This window comes from Nuphar pumila, chromosome 10 (assembly GCF_984573655.1).
Source record: "Nuphar pumila chromosome 10, dmNupPumi1.hap1.1, whole genome shotgun sequence".
Lineage (NCBI taxonomy): Eukaryota > Viridiplantae > Streptophyta > Magnoliopsida > Nymphaeales > Nymphaeaceae > Nuphar > Nuphar pumila.
In genome coordinates this window covers 11,091,572-11,109,726 of record NC_143258.1, presented here as the reverse complement: position 1 = coordinate 11,109,726, position 18,155 = coordinate 11,091,572, and the positions used below count along the sequence as shown (strand labels likewise).

At 40.8% G+C, this 18,155-nt stretch overlaps 1 protein-coding gene across 1 annotated transcript in view; it reads left to right on the top strand.

Annotated features, from left to right (window-relative positions):
• The window catches only part of MCM8 (minichromosome maintenance 8), a 235,267-nt gene that overhangs the window by 142,203 nt on the left and 74,909 nt on the right, over nt 1-18,155 (top strand). Inside the window, exons 7-8 of the mRNA XM_090018864.1 lie at nt 16,419-16,514; nt 16,862-17,014. Coding sequence (XP_089874990.1) covers nt 16,419-16,514; nt 16,862-17,014 — 249 coding nt within the window. The remainder of the gene's footprint in view (nt 1-16,418; nt 16,515-16,861; nt 17,015-18,155) is intronic.

The window sequence follows — 18,155 nt, the reverse complement described above, 5'->3', positions numbered from 1 at the left end:
TAGAAATCGATTCTCCTACTTCTGTCAATAGGTGTCTAATCCATGTCACTTCGGTTGTAGCAGCTGCCATTGATCTGTATTCAACTTCTGTGCTCGACCTGGCAATGACCTTTTATTTTCTACTGCTCCAGGAGACAAGATTTAGGCCAATGAAAACACAATATCCCGAGGCTGATCTACGCTCATCTGGATCTCCTGCCCAATCTGCATCTGTGTAAGTAAGAAGTTCATGAATGTGATGGTCATGAATACTCTTTCTGTACAGAAGACCATCACCGATAGTTCCCTTCAAATATCGAAAAATGTGTTTAACAACTTCCATATGTCCAATATGTGGTTCATGCATGAACTGAGATACCTGATTGACCGAATAGACAATGTCAGGTAGAGTAAAGGTAAGATACTGAAGCATTCTGACTACCCTACGATATCCTGTAGGGTCCTCGTACAAATCTCCATCTTGGGAACTTAGTTTCTGATGAAGTACACTGGGTGTGCTTAGAGGCTTGCAATCTGTCATACCTGCCTTGCTAAGAACATCAACAATATACTTATGTTGAGTAAGTGTCATACCTTTAGGAGTCCTATCAACTTCTACTCTAAGAAAGTATAGCAGTTTACCAAGATCTTTCATCTTAAATCTATGGTTCAAAAGTTCTTTGACCTATTTATTACCTGTAATGATAATGTCATCAACATATATCAATAACAAGGTAACTATGTCTTTGCATTTGAATATGAAAAGGGAATGGTCAAGAAGAGACCAACTAAAACCATATTTTTCTACTTCAAGAGAGAAACTATCAAACCAAGATCGAGATGCCTGTTTTAGACCATATATAGCTCTCTTTAATTTGCACACGTATTCTTTGGAGTTCCCTTCAGCATACCCAGTGGGTTGCTCCATATATACTTCCTCCTTCAGAGTTCCATGGAGAAAAACATTTTTTACATCCAGTTGACTAAGAGTCCATTGGTGCTCAATATCCAATGACAATATAATGCGGATAGTACTCATTTTCACGACTGGACTAAATGTCTCATCATAGTCTTGTCCTGACTCCCGTGTGAAGCCTTTGGCAACCAGTCGAGCCTTGTATCGCTTGATAGTACCATCCGGCTTATACTTTATCTTATACATCCACTTTGAACCAACCACATTTCAATTGTGTGGTCTGTGAACTATATCCCAAATGCCACACTCATGAAGAGCCTCCATTTCTTCGTTCATAGCTTCAATCCATCTTTTAGAATTTACTGCTTGATAAAACGTGGTGGGTTGATCTTCTTTGGCCAAGGCGGTTAAGAAAAATTGAAAATCCATTGTGAAGTTCTCATAACTAACCCACCTATCAATAGGATGCAGAGTCTGGGTAGACCTTCTGTGTACAGGTGATTGAATGGAAGAAGAAGGGGAATTCAGCTTCTGATTAGGGTTGGGGAAGATCTCCTTCTCACGTCGAGAGTAAACAATGCCTTTATACCTTTCGGGAGCCAATGATAATTCAGAGATCACACTTTCCTGAGTTCTTTGCACAACAGTAGATACGTTTGCTTCATCTCTTTGATTACAGTCTGTAGAGCAAACACCGTCAATACTGGAAAAGAGATCTGAGTTCAGCAAAGGGTGGTAAGTTTCAATTTCAGAAGTGTCTACATTATTATCAAAATTGGATTCATCAAACACAACATTTCTAGATATCTTGATGCGTTTGCTCACGGGATCATAGCATCTATATCCTTTGTAATTATCAGCATATCCCATAAATCTGCATTATAAGGCTTTATCCTGAAACTTGTGTAGCATTGAACTGTCAACATGAACATAACATATGTAATAACCTCGATTTTTGACAATTATTTGTTTAAATTTATTTGAAAATAATGGGTATTTTTCTAAATTTGGGCCTGGGATACAAATTTCGGATCCAGGACCCATAAAGGGATCTTTACATATATATTTATCTCGTATAAACTTATATGTATATATATATAAGTGCAAAATTTTTAATTAATCAAATTATTCAAGTGATAACTATGTATATAATGCATAAATGGGCTTGGGATCCACATTCCGGACCAAGACCCAGATAGGATCCTTATGGATATAGGTAAAATGCCCTATATATACATATAAATGATTAAATATATAAATATATATATATATACAAGTATTTTTAGGGGATCCACGATTGGATCCAATCCGTGGATCCATACCGAGTGGGAGGCACGGGTCCAGAACTGCGACCATATTTGGATCCCGAGTCGCAAATCGCAGACCCGAACCCGGCCCACTCGTTAAAATGATAAAAAGGAGGGAGGTTTAATAAGGCAACCCTTATCGGGTTGCCCGATTCTTTTGACAGGCGTTAGGGTTCAGAGAGAACCCTAACCCCGATCACAAGGAAGAGGAGGGGGGGGGGTGGATGGGCCGCAGCCGCCGGAGATGTAGTAACGACCTCTGCCACTTTCGAAGGGCCTCCTCCTTCTTCATAAAAGGGTCGGTACCTCTTCCTCCCACTTCGTCTCTCTCTCTCTCTCTCCCTCTCTCTCTCTGTCAATGTGCGCACGCCGGAGAAAAGGGTTTTGTCGCCGGCGAACTCCGGCTACCAACAGCCATCACCGGCCTCCTCGAGCACCCCCTGTCACGACACTGAGTGGAGCGACACCAGCCGGCCCTACCCTTGCGACTGTAGCATCTAATCACCGGAAAACTCATCGGAAAAAGGTACGGTTCTTCATTGAATCTTGGTGAGGGATCGAACAGGGATTCGATTCCGTGTATGGATTCAAGATGAGAATCCATGGAAACCCTTTTAGATGGCTATTTTCTTTGTTTTCAAGATCCCATGAGGGTCAACCGCAAATCTTTATGTAAAAAGGGGAGGGTAAGGTCTTACGGCAATGAAAACCCCAAATCGACTGATTTGGGATTTCAGGATCTCCAGGGTGAGGTTAGACCAATTGGGGGTTTCCATCAACCCTAATCCGAAAACCCAAATCTATGATTTGGGGATTTCGGATTTCCACTGTGATGGGGATGTACGATTTCGGTTGCCAGAGTAGAAAGACTAAATCCAGCTAGGGAATATGGGGTTTATCGGTTGATCTTTACATTAAAGAGGGTAGGAAAAGTTGTGTTCTCACTGTATATCCATGTTCCAATTCTTTTTTCTGTATTCGGTTAAGGCATGGGGTTTCTTTTTCAATTCGTATGAGAAGTGGTATGTATAAACTAATTTAAGCATGAATATAGATGCAGAAGAAATAGAAATCCGATTTCAAAAGCTATATATATACCTACACTTATTATTCATGAGTATCAATTTCCCTGTCCTGGTAAATCTGAATAGATACTTAGATACATGCCGGGGTTGTCAGTTTACATAAAACCTGATTCTGCATGTTATATTTATGTGCATTGCACAATATAAATTGTTAGGGGGTTTACAAATAGATTCTGATTCTGTGGGATTATAAATTGCATATGTTTTCCTTAGTGTAAAGTTGGTTGAGTGATTATTGTTTGACAATTATTTTGTGGATTGTCATCCAATCTGATTACCTATTACCTTATTCTTTGAACTATAAACAAATTTGATTCCTATGCGACGATGTGTTCTGTCATCAAACCAGAGTTTACATTATTATAATGACTATATGTCAGTGTGCTGACTATATCAAATTTGTTCCTATGCTGGTTTATTAAATGATATCAAGTCTGATTACATGTGATCATGTATTGTCTTACACAGTTGTATATCATTAAACCATAAATACTTTAAGAATAATTTCCTGGTAATTACATGAATGATCAAGGTCTGAAACCTTAGGGTGTTCGGTAGATACTGGATTTGGGTTTCCCATGATTTGTTGGTTTTAGAACTGTAATGAAATCATGTAAACTTGAAATGTATATGACAAGGGATTTTTGCTGCGCCCAGTTGCTGTTTGGGCTCTATAGGCTTCTTTAAATTTCATATAAAAGAATTCTTTGGATGCAAGAAGGAATTTGATTATTAGTTAAAACTGCATGTGTGGGTTATTTCAATGTTGAACAAAAACTGATATTCCTGTCATGAAACTGCACTCACTCAAATTATTACATGAAATCTTATCCATGCTCTTTGTCTCACCTGTTTTTTTTAGAAGTAAATGTGCTCAGAATTTCGGTTCTGACACCCTACTTTGTTGGTTTTTCCCAGAAAATACTGAGCAGTGAGGTTAGACTGGCTACTGGGAATGGATGAGAGTCATACTTGGACCTTAACAGTTTTAGCAGCGGACAGAGTGACTCTTTCCTTTGTCTTAGTTTACTGTTATTTTCAGTTTTACTTGTTACAATCAGTTATTACGTTACTTTCTATTGAGTGGACCAGTGTCTTAGTTTGATTCTTGATTTACAAATAAAGAATTTGTTTTGGTTCTTATGGATGATGGTTGCAAGTTTTTTTGTGGTGTTGGGCTATCCAATTGGAATTGGAACTGTGAGGACCCCGGGTCTCTGAAAAGTTTTCCGCAGTGCAAAAAAAAGAAAAAAATATATATTCCGCATTTTCAAAGGGTATGAGTTGGGGTCGTTACAACATACACACCCAAATATACGCAAATCGTGATAATTTGGATGCACACTATGTAAAGAAAAATAGGGTGATTTGTTTTCCAAGATATTCATGGGCAATCGATTTATGACATAGATTGTTGTATGAAAGGCCTCTGCCCACAAGGTAACTGGAAGATTACTATCATGCATCATGCTCATTGCACTTTCAACAATATGGCGATGCTTCCGTTCAGCAATCTCATTCTGTTAAGGTGTATGAGGGCAAGACACCTGCCTACTTATTCCATTTGTCTGGAGAAAATTAATAAAGTTATTTGAAGAGAACTCACCCCCTCCATCACATTGGAAACACGTAATATTCTCAGAGAATTTATTTTGAACAAAGGCATGAACATTCTGAAACAATTTGAAGGTTTCAGATTTACTTTTTATGAAGAAGATCCATGTATATCGAGAATAACTATCAACAAAAATAAGATAATATCTGGTGCCACACATGGAAGGAACTGGAGCGGGACCCCAAACATCAGAACATATAATTTCAAATGGTCTTGAAGCTCTTTTATTAATGGAATGAAATGGGAGAACATTACTCTTACACTGAAGACAACTTAAACATTTTTTATTATCGACACTTAAATTCAAACTTGACTTGGGAATAAGACTGCTTGAAACAAGCTTATTAATAAAACGACTACTACAATGACCCAGACGACCATGCCAAAGATTCAGCTCAATACATTCAGAAAGATTAAAAACACTCTCAGGAGGAGCTGAAGATGATGATGTGAGCTTCAAGATGTAATCAACAGGTTGAACACGAGAGGAAGGATTCTCTTGGAACACGTACATATTCCCTTGCCATTTTCCTTCAGCGAACGTTTCCCTCGTGTGAAGGTCCTTAACATGAACAGAAAAAGGGGTAAACTCAACTGAAGCATTAATGTCATCAACAAGTTTAGAGACAAACAATAGTTTTCTTGATATTAGGAGCATGAATGGCATTTGAAAGAGCAAAGGAAGAGTTGGACATAGGAATTACAAAATTTCCAATGTGCGAAATATGGTGATGAGACCCATCTCCAGTGAATACTATTTCTACCAACATAAGGAGCAAGATTTAGGAGCTTACCAGCATCACCAGTAACATGGGTGGCTGCACCAGAATCAACATACCAAGTACCGTGATCATTCTGTTTGATGTTCAATTCAGCCAAGGCAGATAACAACAACTCCTTAACTTCTCCGGTATTCTTCAATGTATCTGTTACCTTTCTTGTCTCCAATTGTTTCCCTCGATTTTGCGGGTTATACCAGCAATTTGCTTTGATGTGCCCCCTTTTGTTGCAGAGAAAGCAGGTAGGTATCGTCCTTTGCTTTTGCAGATTAGGAGACATACTGGGAGTAGGTAAAATTCCATGGGCTCCTTGTCCATTCTTCTCTTGACCTCCCCTTTCCCAAGATTCACACCTGCCACATCCTCGACCATAAGTAACACATGTGGCAAGGACCTCATGTGCTCCAATGGGATTGTGAATACCTTCGGAGAATCCCTTCAAGGTCATCTCATATTGTAAGAGCTTAGCACGAAGATCTTCAAAAGTTGGTAAGTCTGGTAAACACAACAAAGAAGTAACCATCATGTGATAATCGGGTCCCAGCCCGCTCAAAGTCTGTTGCACCATATCTTTGTCACTGACCGCACAACCCACGATGGCCAACTGATTTGTGATAGTCTTCATTTTGTTTAAGTACTCCATGACCGTCATGGAGTCCTTCCTCAGCATTTGAAACTCTTTCTTTAAAAATAAAATTCTAGCCTAAGAAACTTGAGAATATGTATGAACAAGACGATGCCATAACTATACAGCTGAGCAGTCATCTGGGATTGCCACAAGCACCTCTTGTGACAGAGTGAGTGATGTAGGTAACCAAAGCCTGATCTCGCTTCATCCAGGATACATACTCTGGATTTCTAACAAATATAATTGAAGTTTCACCCTCTCCATTCTTGCCTTCTTGTGATAAGAACTCTAGAGGGACAATAACAGAGCCATCTAGATGTCCAGAAAGATCCTGACTCCTTATGAATGGGATGATTTGTCTCTTTCAGGTTAAAAAGTTTGAATTGTTCAGTTTCTCAGACACAAGCTGACTGAGAAAGTTGAAAGATAGGCCAGAGTGTGAAGAAGGGAATGAGTCCATAGTCAATGGGTGAAAAACAAGAAGGATTAAGAGACCGAAAAGAGAAATCACTTTTAGTGCAAACAAAGTAAACTCAAAACTCGGCTGCTGTTTTTTTTTTTAACCTGCAGACTCGAGACAGAAAACAAAATATGCAGTGAGAAAGAAAAGAAACTGCTTTAAAGGAAATATGGATCAATCAATAAGAAGGCACGTTAGTATGAAATTAACGTGTTTTATCTAATCATATTTTCTTTCTAAAAGGGAAAATTCCAAAGTTGAGATGTAATGCCCTAAAATTTACCACTTGTGATTTTGAAAAAAACATTAGTAACAAACCCCTTTTTAAAATAATTTTGAAAACATCAGCGAAAGCAATCCAGAGAAGGAAAACAAGTGGATGAATTTTGGGTACGTTAGCTCGAAGACAAATCCTCAAACAATTTCTCAGAGTAGTAAGGAACAAAAGCAATCATTTATCAATAGTCGTCTTTGTTTAACAAATAACAGTTTTTCCATAATCCAAAAAGAAACCCAACAAAATCCCAGAACTCCGAGCTAGGATGCCAACAGAAAGAAGGGAAACTTGAGCCATGTTGCATTGCGCCATTGACCGCTTATGAAGTCTTACTCCTCACTTGCCCATGACATGGGTCAGTTTTGTGACAAACTAGTAGGGTGCACAAGTAGACAATGTAGAAAGTAGCAGGATATGCATAAGATAAGCAATATTTCATTAAGTACAATGAAAGAGACAACAATAGTAACAGTAACAGTGGTATAACTAGAAAATAAGAGACATAAGTCTAATATAGCATTCTATCATGACTATCACTATACTACACAGAGCATACATCATAGGCAGAAACAACAACTAATGTAAATCTACAACTATGATGAGCAGGATATTAAGTTTTGATATGAAGCTGGCATGTGGGTACGCACAGACGCGAAACGTAGAAACAACCGAAACCGATCCGGGGGTCCATTATGTCAAGTGTTTTTCTTATTAACCCGGATGACTGACTGAGTCCGCTCCTAAGGGGACGGTCAATAACCGAGAGAGTAAATCCCGAAAGGCATTCATGGCCCATGGATGCATCCAACTTCTGTAGAAGTACCTAGGAGTTACCACCTAGGATAATTTATGGTAATCCCAATTCTCCTAACTCTGATGACTGAGAAAACCGGGTCTTTTGCCCGTGGGGTGATTGTTAACAACCTGTCCATCGGAGTTTTTGTACCATCCATCCTCTCCCTTGATGAACCGTGAGGTCGAAAGGGCATGACGGGGGTTTCTTAACCGTCGCCCCAATCTTCATGCTCTGGTCTATCAACCCACTTGAGTATCTTGCCTGTGAAGGCGAAAAGTCACCATGTACGTGATCTCAACAATCTGCTGTAAGTATAATTCGAGGTTGCCACAACCTCTTCCTCCTAACATCGTAACACCAAAGTGACGTACTTGTCCAAAAGTACGATCATACTTGTCTGAAGGTACGACTACGATGAGAGAGGAAACAATTACTATATTGCAATTTATTTGGTTTAAATCTACATGTTTTGCTCTCGTTTGCTCATGAAGGCGTACATCATTATTCTTATATGTTTCAATCCAGTGCTCAAAGCATGCTTCGTGGTACTCATCGACCTCACATCCTACTCATCATAGTGTACAAGCAGTACCTGCCTAGAGGTCCGACTACAATGGTAGGTCGTGGGTTTCTCAAGAGCCAACCCAACACAGCATGTCATAATATATGCGAGCAAGCTAGTTTTCTGACCCAAGAACACAAAGTACAGAGAGTTATAACTAGCAACTTACAAAGAGAGACATCTGCTTTACATTTATGCCTTTGAGCTCGATAAGTCAAGCCTTGCACCAAGAAGGCCCTATCATCGGCACTACTGTGCCTAAACTCAATTTTTTTGCACTTCTTTCAAACGGTTATAAAATATTGTATGTGCAAGTGCGCACCCTACGAGGCTTGCCCGAGGGCGGCACTCACAACAAAGTATGATAGCAAAATTAAGCATCCACAATGTGATAATAATAGCTAAATAGTACAAGAAAAGCAATAATGGCAAAGTAGCGTAGTACAAGCTCCTGCTTGCAAGATACAAGAAAAAACACTAAGGTCTCAACAAGTTTGAGACAAACGGGAATAAGTCATACTTATCTATACAAACATGCAATATCTCAGAATCCAAACATTTCCTAAAGTCTTGGTGCGATTTTCCCCTACCTCGGGATGTTGGGTAGTTGTGTGCGTCTACGAGTGTAGATGATACGAGGCTCACGCCGCGGAGCTAGAGCGAGGTTCGATGCGAAGTCTGCAAAAGCATGAGCATTCAACACTATATTATTTATTATGTCAAGAAAAAAAAGTCAGACAAGGCATCGCTCCCTGCCTGTCGGTCGAAAACAATGAGAGGCAACAGGGGTATGCCCCTGCTTGCAGAAATCAAAGAAGCGACAGGGGCCGAGCTCCTGTCTGCCGACGACAGCGAGGTGGCGGGGGGCGAGCCCCTGCCGACAACAACGAGGCGGTAGGGGGCGAGCCCCTGCTTGCTGAGGACCAAGAGGCAGCAGGGGGTAAGCCCCTGCCTACCAAAATAGAAAGGCGACATGGGCATCACCCCTGCCTGCTAGATTCCCAGAGGCAGTAGGGGCGAGCCCCTGCCCACCGGGAACACCCAGGTGACAGGGAGAGCCCCTGCCTGCCAGAGATCGAGAGTCGGCAGGGGAAGGAACCCCTACCGGAGAGAGAGAGAGAGAGAGAGAGAGAGAGAGAGAGAGAGAGGTGGCAGGGGCCACCAACCTCCTGCCGATCCCTTGGTAGGTCACGGAGGAAACGGGAGGGCACAACACGGGTTGTCAGCCTCCTGCCGTCTTCTCTACGAGAAACAGAGAAGAATGGAAGGGTGTACTTGGGAGAAGCTTGTCGGCGGTGCTGCCGCGCTCCGGGAACGAGGGGAGAAGAGAGGAGACTCGAGAGGGAAGGGAGGAGGAGCACAGGGAGGTACCCTCCTCTCTGCGTGCTCTTAAAGGCACGGGGGTGTCGATTCGGGACCCCCCTCCCAAAGGCGTTTCCATTCCATTAAGAGGGAGGGAGGCTAACGACATGGGAGGGGACGACACACAGGGGAGAGGATTCATTTTAAGAATCCTCTCCATGCGCTGGGTTTTAAAACCCTGACGAGGACAGGCCCGGGTCGGGTCCAGACCCGGCCCGGCTCGGGTCCAATAATATTTTTTTAACTTGGGTTTTACATGAGAGGTAGACAGAATGATATTAATCAATCAAGTACAACGAATGTACAAAAGTAGACAAGTCAGATTCAGTTCTGACGTTAATTATGAGGAAAGATAAGGGACAGGTTTGTCATGATTTCAAACTTTAAAATCACGCAAACATGAATTCATATTTGTGGGGTTAGAAAATAAATGAATATTTTATGGGTGAAGAAAGGAATAGAGAAAGAGGAAACAAACAGGATAAGAATAAATCGTTGGATTGGGTATAGACGATGAGAATCAAGAGAAAAATACCTTAGAGAATAGCAAGGAGACTGGACACGATCTTCAAGGGATCTGAAGCTCCGATACCATGTTAGAAATGGTATCCCACCTTCAACACAAGAAAAAGAGAAGCAGAGAGGGAGAGAGATATTGATGGCTGCTGAAAACCCACTTAATTAGGGTCTGCTGTATTCACTATTAAATATACACACACACACTTTTATTAGGGTACAAAAACACCCTTTACACAAAGTATGGAATTTACAACATGCCATTAATAGCATGTGTTTAAATACAACTTAAAACAGATTGGGTCTGGACCAGTCGTGATAATCTTTTCAGACTCAAGCTCAACATAGGAATGAATCAGTGCTAATAATGCACAATATTTAGGAGAAAAAGATTCATAGGATACAAAAGGAGGAGGAACAAAAATTATAGAACTTCTATGTACCTGAGGAGAATGAGAAGAAGAAGGTAGCTCAGATGTAGGATCTAAACTTGAATGACCAGATTCAGTTGAAAATGGAGTAAGATTAGAATTGGCCTTAACATCTTCCACTTCTCCTGATTCTGCCTGATCTAAGAAAGGAATCCAACAATATTCTCATATCTTCTTGAATAGGTTTGTCCAAACATACCATCTCTTTGACAAACTTGCTCCCCTTGAGTCTCACCATGCCCACTTCCACCTTCCTGCATATGCCAAATATGATTTAGGCACACAACCGCTAAGGAGAAGAGCTCTTATAGTCTCCAAGATATGTCCATTTCTGTAAAAACCAGTTAAAAAAAAAAAAAAGATCGGACCTGTGCCAGCCCCTCGAAAACCCTTTTCGAGGGGACTGGCAGCCCACGGCAGGGGGCCTCTCCGGCGACACAGGAGGCGGGCCCTCTGTGCGCCCCCTCCCTATTTAGAAGACGAGAGGGGAGAGGGGAGGGCCTACGAGCCTCCCCCGACTCTCTCTCTCATCTCTCGTCTCTCTCCCCTCTGCTCTCTCTGTCCCCGACTCCATCTCCCTCTCCCTTTGCCGACGCAGGCCAACCCCCTCCCCTTCACGGCATCCACTCGCCGGCGAGCCCCTCCCCGACAACCTCTTTTCTCCTCGGCAGCCCAGGTAAACACCCCTCCCCCTCTCTTCTTCCGTTGGCTCGCCGGAAGGCTGGCAGGTGGCTGGCAGCCCCTGCCGAGCCTTCCTCCTCCTCTTTTTCGACAGGCAAGGGGCTCCGCCCCCTTGCCTTCCTCTTTCTCGACAGGCAAGGGGCTCCGCCCCCTTGCCTTCCTCTTTTTTTTCGACAGGCAAGGGGGGCTCCGCCCCCCTTGCCCTCATCTTCTTAGCAGGCAGGGGGCGGAGCCCCCCTGCCCTTTTAAATATTCTGGCAGGGGCCATGGCCCCTGCCCTTCCCTTCGTGTAGGGGCCGATGGCCCCTACCCTTGCCTTAAGAAAGGAAGCAGGGGCCTTCGGCCCCTGCCTCACCTCTTGGAAACCCAGCAGGGGCCGATGGCCCCTGCCCCTCCCTTGACCGACAGGGGCCTCTGGCCCCTGTCTCTCTTTCCTGTCGAGCAGAGGCTCGACAGGGGCCAAAGGCCCCTGCCACCTCTCCTGATTAGCCGCAGGGGGGGGGCTTTGGCCCCCGCACTCCCCCTCTTTTCCTTGAAACCCAGCAGGGGCCAATGGCCCCTGCCCCTCATTTTCTTGTCGAGCAAAATTCGACAAAGGCCATTTGGCCCCTGCACCCATCTCCTTTAACGGCATGGGTCATTGGACCCTACCCCGTTCTCTTTCGCAACGGTAGGGGCCGATGACCCCTGCTTTGAGTTGCGGAGAAACCGAGCTTTCTCCCTACCTATATTCATTTTATGCATGCTAAACTACGTATTTTTGCAGTTTACGCAACGGAGCCCGTTCGCGCCCCGCGAACTAAACCGACAATCACTTACGTTCGTAGAAGACTCCATCCTCGCAATACCCCAAGGTAGGAGAAGTTGCACAAGGACTTAAATAATTAAATCAAGCTTAAATAATTGATAATCGAAAGGACTCAATGATATATTTATATACTTATATGTATATAAGTACACTTTTAAATCAAGGACGCGGTTTCGCGATCCTTGTCCTTTGCTTTCGCATTTCAGTTTGCCGTCGCGCTTTGCGCCCAGGCTTTTACTTTCGTATTTACTGCTTATTGTCTTTTAATTCAAGGATGCGGTTTTGCGGTCCTTGTCCTTTGCTTACGCACTTTCTGTTTCTGTTGCCGTCGCGCTTTGCGCCCAGGATTTTGCTTTCATGGTTACTAACTGTCTTTTAATTCAAGGACGCGGTTTCGCGATCCTTGTCCCTTGCTTTCACAGTTCCTGTTTGCCGTCGCGCTTCGCGCCCAGGCACTTCCTTTTCGCATTATTATCTTTTGTTTCTTTTCCTTGCCATAGACTCAGTGTATTCAAGAGGTATACCTATTCCTCTTTCCACCCGATATGTTTTGGGAAAACCCTTGATTTGGGGAAAGACCAAGCTGTTGAGTGATAGGTTCCTTTGTGAAACCCATTTACCAAAACCAGTGTCGTGACTTACATAGCACCCAGACACTGCGTCATCGGATGTCAGATTCGAGAAAATCACATGCCTTATGTTGGCAAGATTGTGTGTGGTTTCGAAAGATTTGTTATGTTAAAATAGTTTTTTTTAAAAACATTATATCTTTGCAAAACACACTCGTGAGGCTCCTATTAAGGACCTGTATCCCTTTTCTCGTAAGTGTACTTCTTAAACATGCGAGACATGTTAGTACTACGACGATTGGATGAGAGAGTCTTATGACCTCGATTAATGCTTAGTGCAGGTTGTTGAAAACACATATAAAAGTGGGATCGCCTTCATAGGCAAGATGCTCGTTTCGGTCTAATGGACCAGAGCATGAAGAATGAGGCAACGGCTAAGAAACCCCGTCGCACTCAATTCAACCTTGCTTCGTCAAGAGAGAGGACGAAGGGTACCAACTCCGATAGACAGTTCATTTATGGCTTTCAAAAAGGGCAAAAGACCCATTTTTCCCCAGTCATCGGAGGTTAGGGGGAGGGATAGGGGCTACATAAGTTAGCCTAACACTTCTGCAGAAGTTGGATGCATCCCTATCAGGCCTTGGGGACTTACTCTCTCGACCATCGGTCGTCTCCATAGGAATAGGATTCAGTCAGACAACCGAGGTATATTAAAATACTTAACATAATGAACACTCGGCTTGGACTCGACTGTTTCGACTCACGTACCATGTATGTACCCGCATGGTCGGTTATCAAGTAATAACTAAATTGAGCATGCACACCCTTTTCAGTTTGTTGTACTTAGCTTATTCCTCCAGTCTATCTGCTTAGTTTGCTCGTTACTACCTGCTGCATAAATTATCTATGCCTAATTTAGTTCTTTCTGTCTTTGTACTCTCCTGCTAGTTTTTCGCAAAACTAACCCATTTCATGGGCACAGGTGATGATTAAGTGCATCAGGCGATGGCGCGATTGCGAGATGATTTAAGGATCCACTGTTTCTGCTCGTAGTGTTTCTCCTGGACATTTTTGGTTTTTGATACGATTTTCCCTTGAGGAAACCCAAATTTTGTACAAACTTGCTACTCTCTTCAAATAGAAGGAATGGTTTCCTAAGTATTATTGCAGATCGTCCATGGTAAATCTTTGTTTTCTCGCTAACGTGCCCAAGGTTGTCAAACCCGTCTTTTTTCTTTTAAAAGAAATCGTTTCCGCTGATTTAGATATAAACTCTGTAAAGAAAAGGTATTTTCCAACTATTTCAAGGAATTTATAAGGTTCGAAATTTTGGGGCGTTACAATTTCATATTTTTCATCGAGTTTTAAATAAACCCAACAAAGCTTTGCAAAATAAATTACAAAATGAATGATTGTAATAAATCCACAAAGGTTCAAATGCTTGACTTCCTTGTCGATATCCTCGTCAAAATATCCTGTGAGCGTCTCTTTAAATATTTAAAACTTTTATCAAAATTCTCACTCTAAAAGGCAATAATAATATTTAATGGGCTACATACTCAATGATCAACTAATTACAACTCTAATAATTAGGTTTTTGAGGGTTTTAAAAAGAGATATTTGAAAAGGACATTTTTGGAAAGACAACATACTACTTAAATCATTTTTGCAAACTTCATTTGAGTAACAAAACCAACTTTTCAAAGTGCAATACATATATAAAAGACAATAAAAATACTTTGTTAACCACTTTGCGGACTCATGAAACTTTCTTTTTAAAAGCTAAGCTTTTGTCCAACACTTTCTAAAAGATACGATACACATTCCCATCGAAGATCTGAAGGGCCGATAAATCCCAAATTTACTTGGGCCGATAAAATCCCCGTAGTGGGAACTGATAAGGAGATGTTTTGTGACCAAATTTAACCTCATGGACATGTTCAACACGGTCAAAATAGTTGGAATCGACCCTTGGATCATAGTTTTCTTACGTAAAAATATGTTTTTTAATGTTTGAAAATTTGGTACATTGTAGGCCATTGATTTTTCAACCCTCGTAAAATCTGGCATGTACATAAGAAAAACATGATCCAAATGTCAGTTTCTGCTAACCTTAATATGTAGATCACATTTGGAGGGTCAAACGTGCAAAAAAGCTGAAAAACTAAATATATTACATTTTTCACTAAGGTTTCCTTACCACGAGGATAGCAAACATTATCCCTATACACACATATGTATACATTAACCAAGTATCATATGTATTACCATTTTGTGTTCTACCCCTCTTTATTCTGTATCTGTAAATTTTATTCTTTATAGGGGTATTTTTTGTACTTTCTCAGTGTTAGTGTAGGGTTAACAGTTCTTATCCTCTAGTGAGATAGAGGGGTCGACCTCTCTATATTGTTGTAACTCTTTCATTCCTTCTCTTAATGAAGTTTCGTTTTCTCTCCTCTAAGTGCCTCCTCTTTTGTTTTCATTCTCTGCTGTGCAAATCTGAATAATTTTCAGTCCTCAAAAAGTTTTACTTTTACATAAAAAAAATCCAAAGGTTGACTCCGACTATTTTGACTATTATGAACAGATGCATGGGGTCAGATTTGGTCAAAATGACCTGCCCCTATGAGTTTCAACTTGGGGTTTCTTACCCATGAGTGTAGCCAATATTTTCGCTTTATAATATGATTTGTGCAACATTGATAATCATACAGAGTGGTGTATAAAATTGCGGAGGTGATCTCATGGTTACGGGTTGAATCAATAATGGTGGATTGGTACCGACCCAATAAGTCTTGAGGCAACTAGGAAGCATGGTCCTACTTGGAGAAAGCATAGTAGCAAACCATTCTGAGAATTAACTGTACACAAGTTCGTACTTATGCATCAAGAGAGAACTGAAGCCTGGAATTCTACTAGTCAAGCACTGAATATAGTTAGTATTATTGTCACTTGTTTCTGCTGATGATGTAAAGTGAAGAGATGTTGTAAGTTATTATGAGCCGCTGTGTTGGAAAGTAGACTCTCTGCTTGATACATCAATTTGTCTGTAGTTTTTATTTTGCATCTCATGATACTGCCTTTCTTGTGCATAGTCATATGTCTGTTTATTCTACTAGTCAAGCATTGAATATAGTTAGTATTATTGTCACTTGTTTCTGCTGATGATGTAAAGTGAAGAGATGTAAGTTATTGAGCCGCTGTGTTGGAAAGTAGACTCTCTGCTTGATACATCAATTTGTCTGTAGTTTTTATTTTGCATCTCATGATACTGCCTTTCTTGTGCATAGTCATATGTCTGTTTATTCTACTAGTCAAGCACTGAATATAGTTAGTATTATTGTCACTTGTTTCTGCTGATGATATAAAGTGAAGAGATGTTGTAAGTTATTATGAGCCGCTGTGTGGGAAAGTAGACTCTCTGCTTGATACATCAATTTGTCTGTAGTTTTTATTTTGCATCTCATGATACTGCCTTTCTTGTGCATAGTTATGTGTCTGTTTGAGGTATTTTGATTTGTTATTATGCTGAAATTTACTTTATTCAATAACATCTACAGTGCAAAAGCTGGAAAATCGATTTTCTTATCTATTGCATCTTGAGTTTAAAATGTTTAAAGCATATTTTCTTTTTGAAACTGTAACAGCTGGAATAACACTTGCTTTGTTTGGAGGTGTGCGAAAGCATTCCATGGACAAGAACAAAGTTCCAATACGTGGAGATATTCATGTCATAGTTGTTGGTAAATAAAAATGCCTTTTCACGGGTTTCTTTTAGTGTACATTCATTTGAACCTCTCGAGAAGCATAAGTAAAAAGATTTGGAATTGGGATACATTATCTGTGTTTGGTCGAGTTCATTCTAGATATGGCTGGATGATTCAGATGATTGATACGATCTGAACAGGTTGGCCATGCATCAGTTGTGATAAACTTGTTATTTCTTTTCATCTTCATGCTCAGACACATGGTGAGCCAGGTTGATTTTCCTGGTCTGCCCATTTGAAGAACGAATGGTTGAAAAATGGAGCAATGAACTTATTGCAAACAGAAAACATGAATTTAAAAAAGCATGAGTTTCTTTTTTCAGGAGATCCAGGACTAGGTAAGAGTCAACTGCTGCAAGCAGCTGCTGCTGTTGCTCCCCGTGGTATTTATGTTTGTGGCAATGCAACAACAAATGCTGGGCTTACTGTAGCTGTTGTAAAGGACTCAACAACCAGTGACTATGCTTTTGAAGCTGGTATCAACCTACATTCTGTGCATGTCCATTTTTGCCTTGTTTTGCTCTTTTTTCTTTCATAAATACCTGTTTGCCACTTTAGGGCATGTTTCTGGTTCTCATGGGTTAAGAACGCATATCACCTATTAAATGTGCCAGGATAGGGCCAAATTTTAAATGCAAATATGGAGCACTTCTTTTGCTTGTACTTTTTTGGTTTGTGTACTTCGTTTTTGTGTTTTGTATTATTCTTTGTCCTTACCATCATATACTCGCAAATCATGTTGTTCGAAACTAAAGTTTCGATATGAATTTTGAATTTAGGTGCTATTTAATTGTCATGAATGTGATCACTTTCTTGTAGTGGTCTAAGCATTTGCTCTTTCATGCACCCCCTTTCGTAATAGCAACTGTAAGAAGATCATAAATGATTTTAAGGTAACTATCTCAGCAGATGCTTTCTTCTATAAGGCTTAGTTTGAAAAGTTCAAAGTTTTTAAAGCATGTAGCATAACATCCACCAAAATAAGATTCCACCCTTTTTTTCTTATGCAGATTGGCCTCGTTGCATTTAAATGCTGAAATTTGATGGCTGTGATTGCTAATATGAGCTAGAATCCACATTATATAGGGGAAACTAGGAAGCTTTTACGGCCAAAGTGATTCTGGCGATATCATGGTGTATACGGTAGACCATGTTGAAACTTATTTCACACGGGTGCTGGTGTGGCAGGTATGATAGGACAATTCCGAAAAACATGGGCGAGGATTTGTATGTGATATATATATATTTCTGTAAAACCAAGCATCTAAATAACATCCGTAAGGTGAAATTTTTGAAAAAAAATTAAAAAAACCTATAAAAATCTTGGTTCATACCTGGAAACATATTTGGTTGGTAAACATATTTTAGTTACCCTATATATATATAGTGGGGTGTAGGTGCCACAAAGTTAGGAGATTACCTCTAGAGAATAGGGGTTTTCAGGGTGTTTTTTGCAAATCAGACTCCTCAGCAGCATGGTGGATTTGCTAGAAAACAATACTTGGATTGTGTTTTTTGATGAGCTTGAATATTTATGAAAATTGTAGACTGTCAATTTTCAAACCTTATAAAAACCTTCCATGGAGTTGGTCACCACACATATGTGATCTACATGCT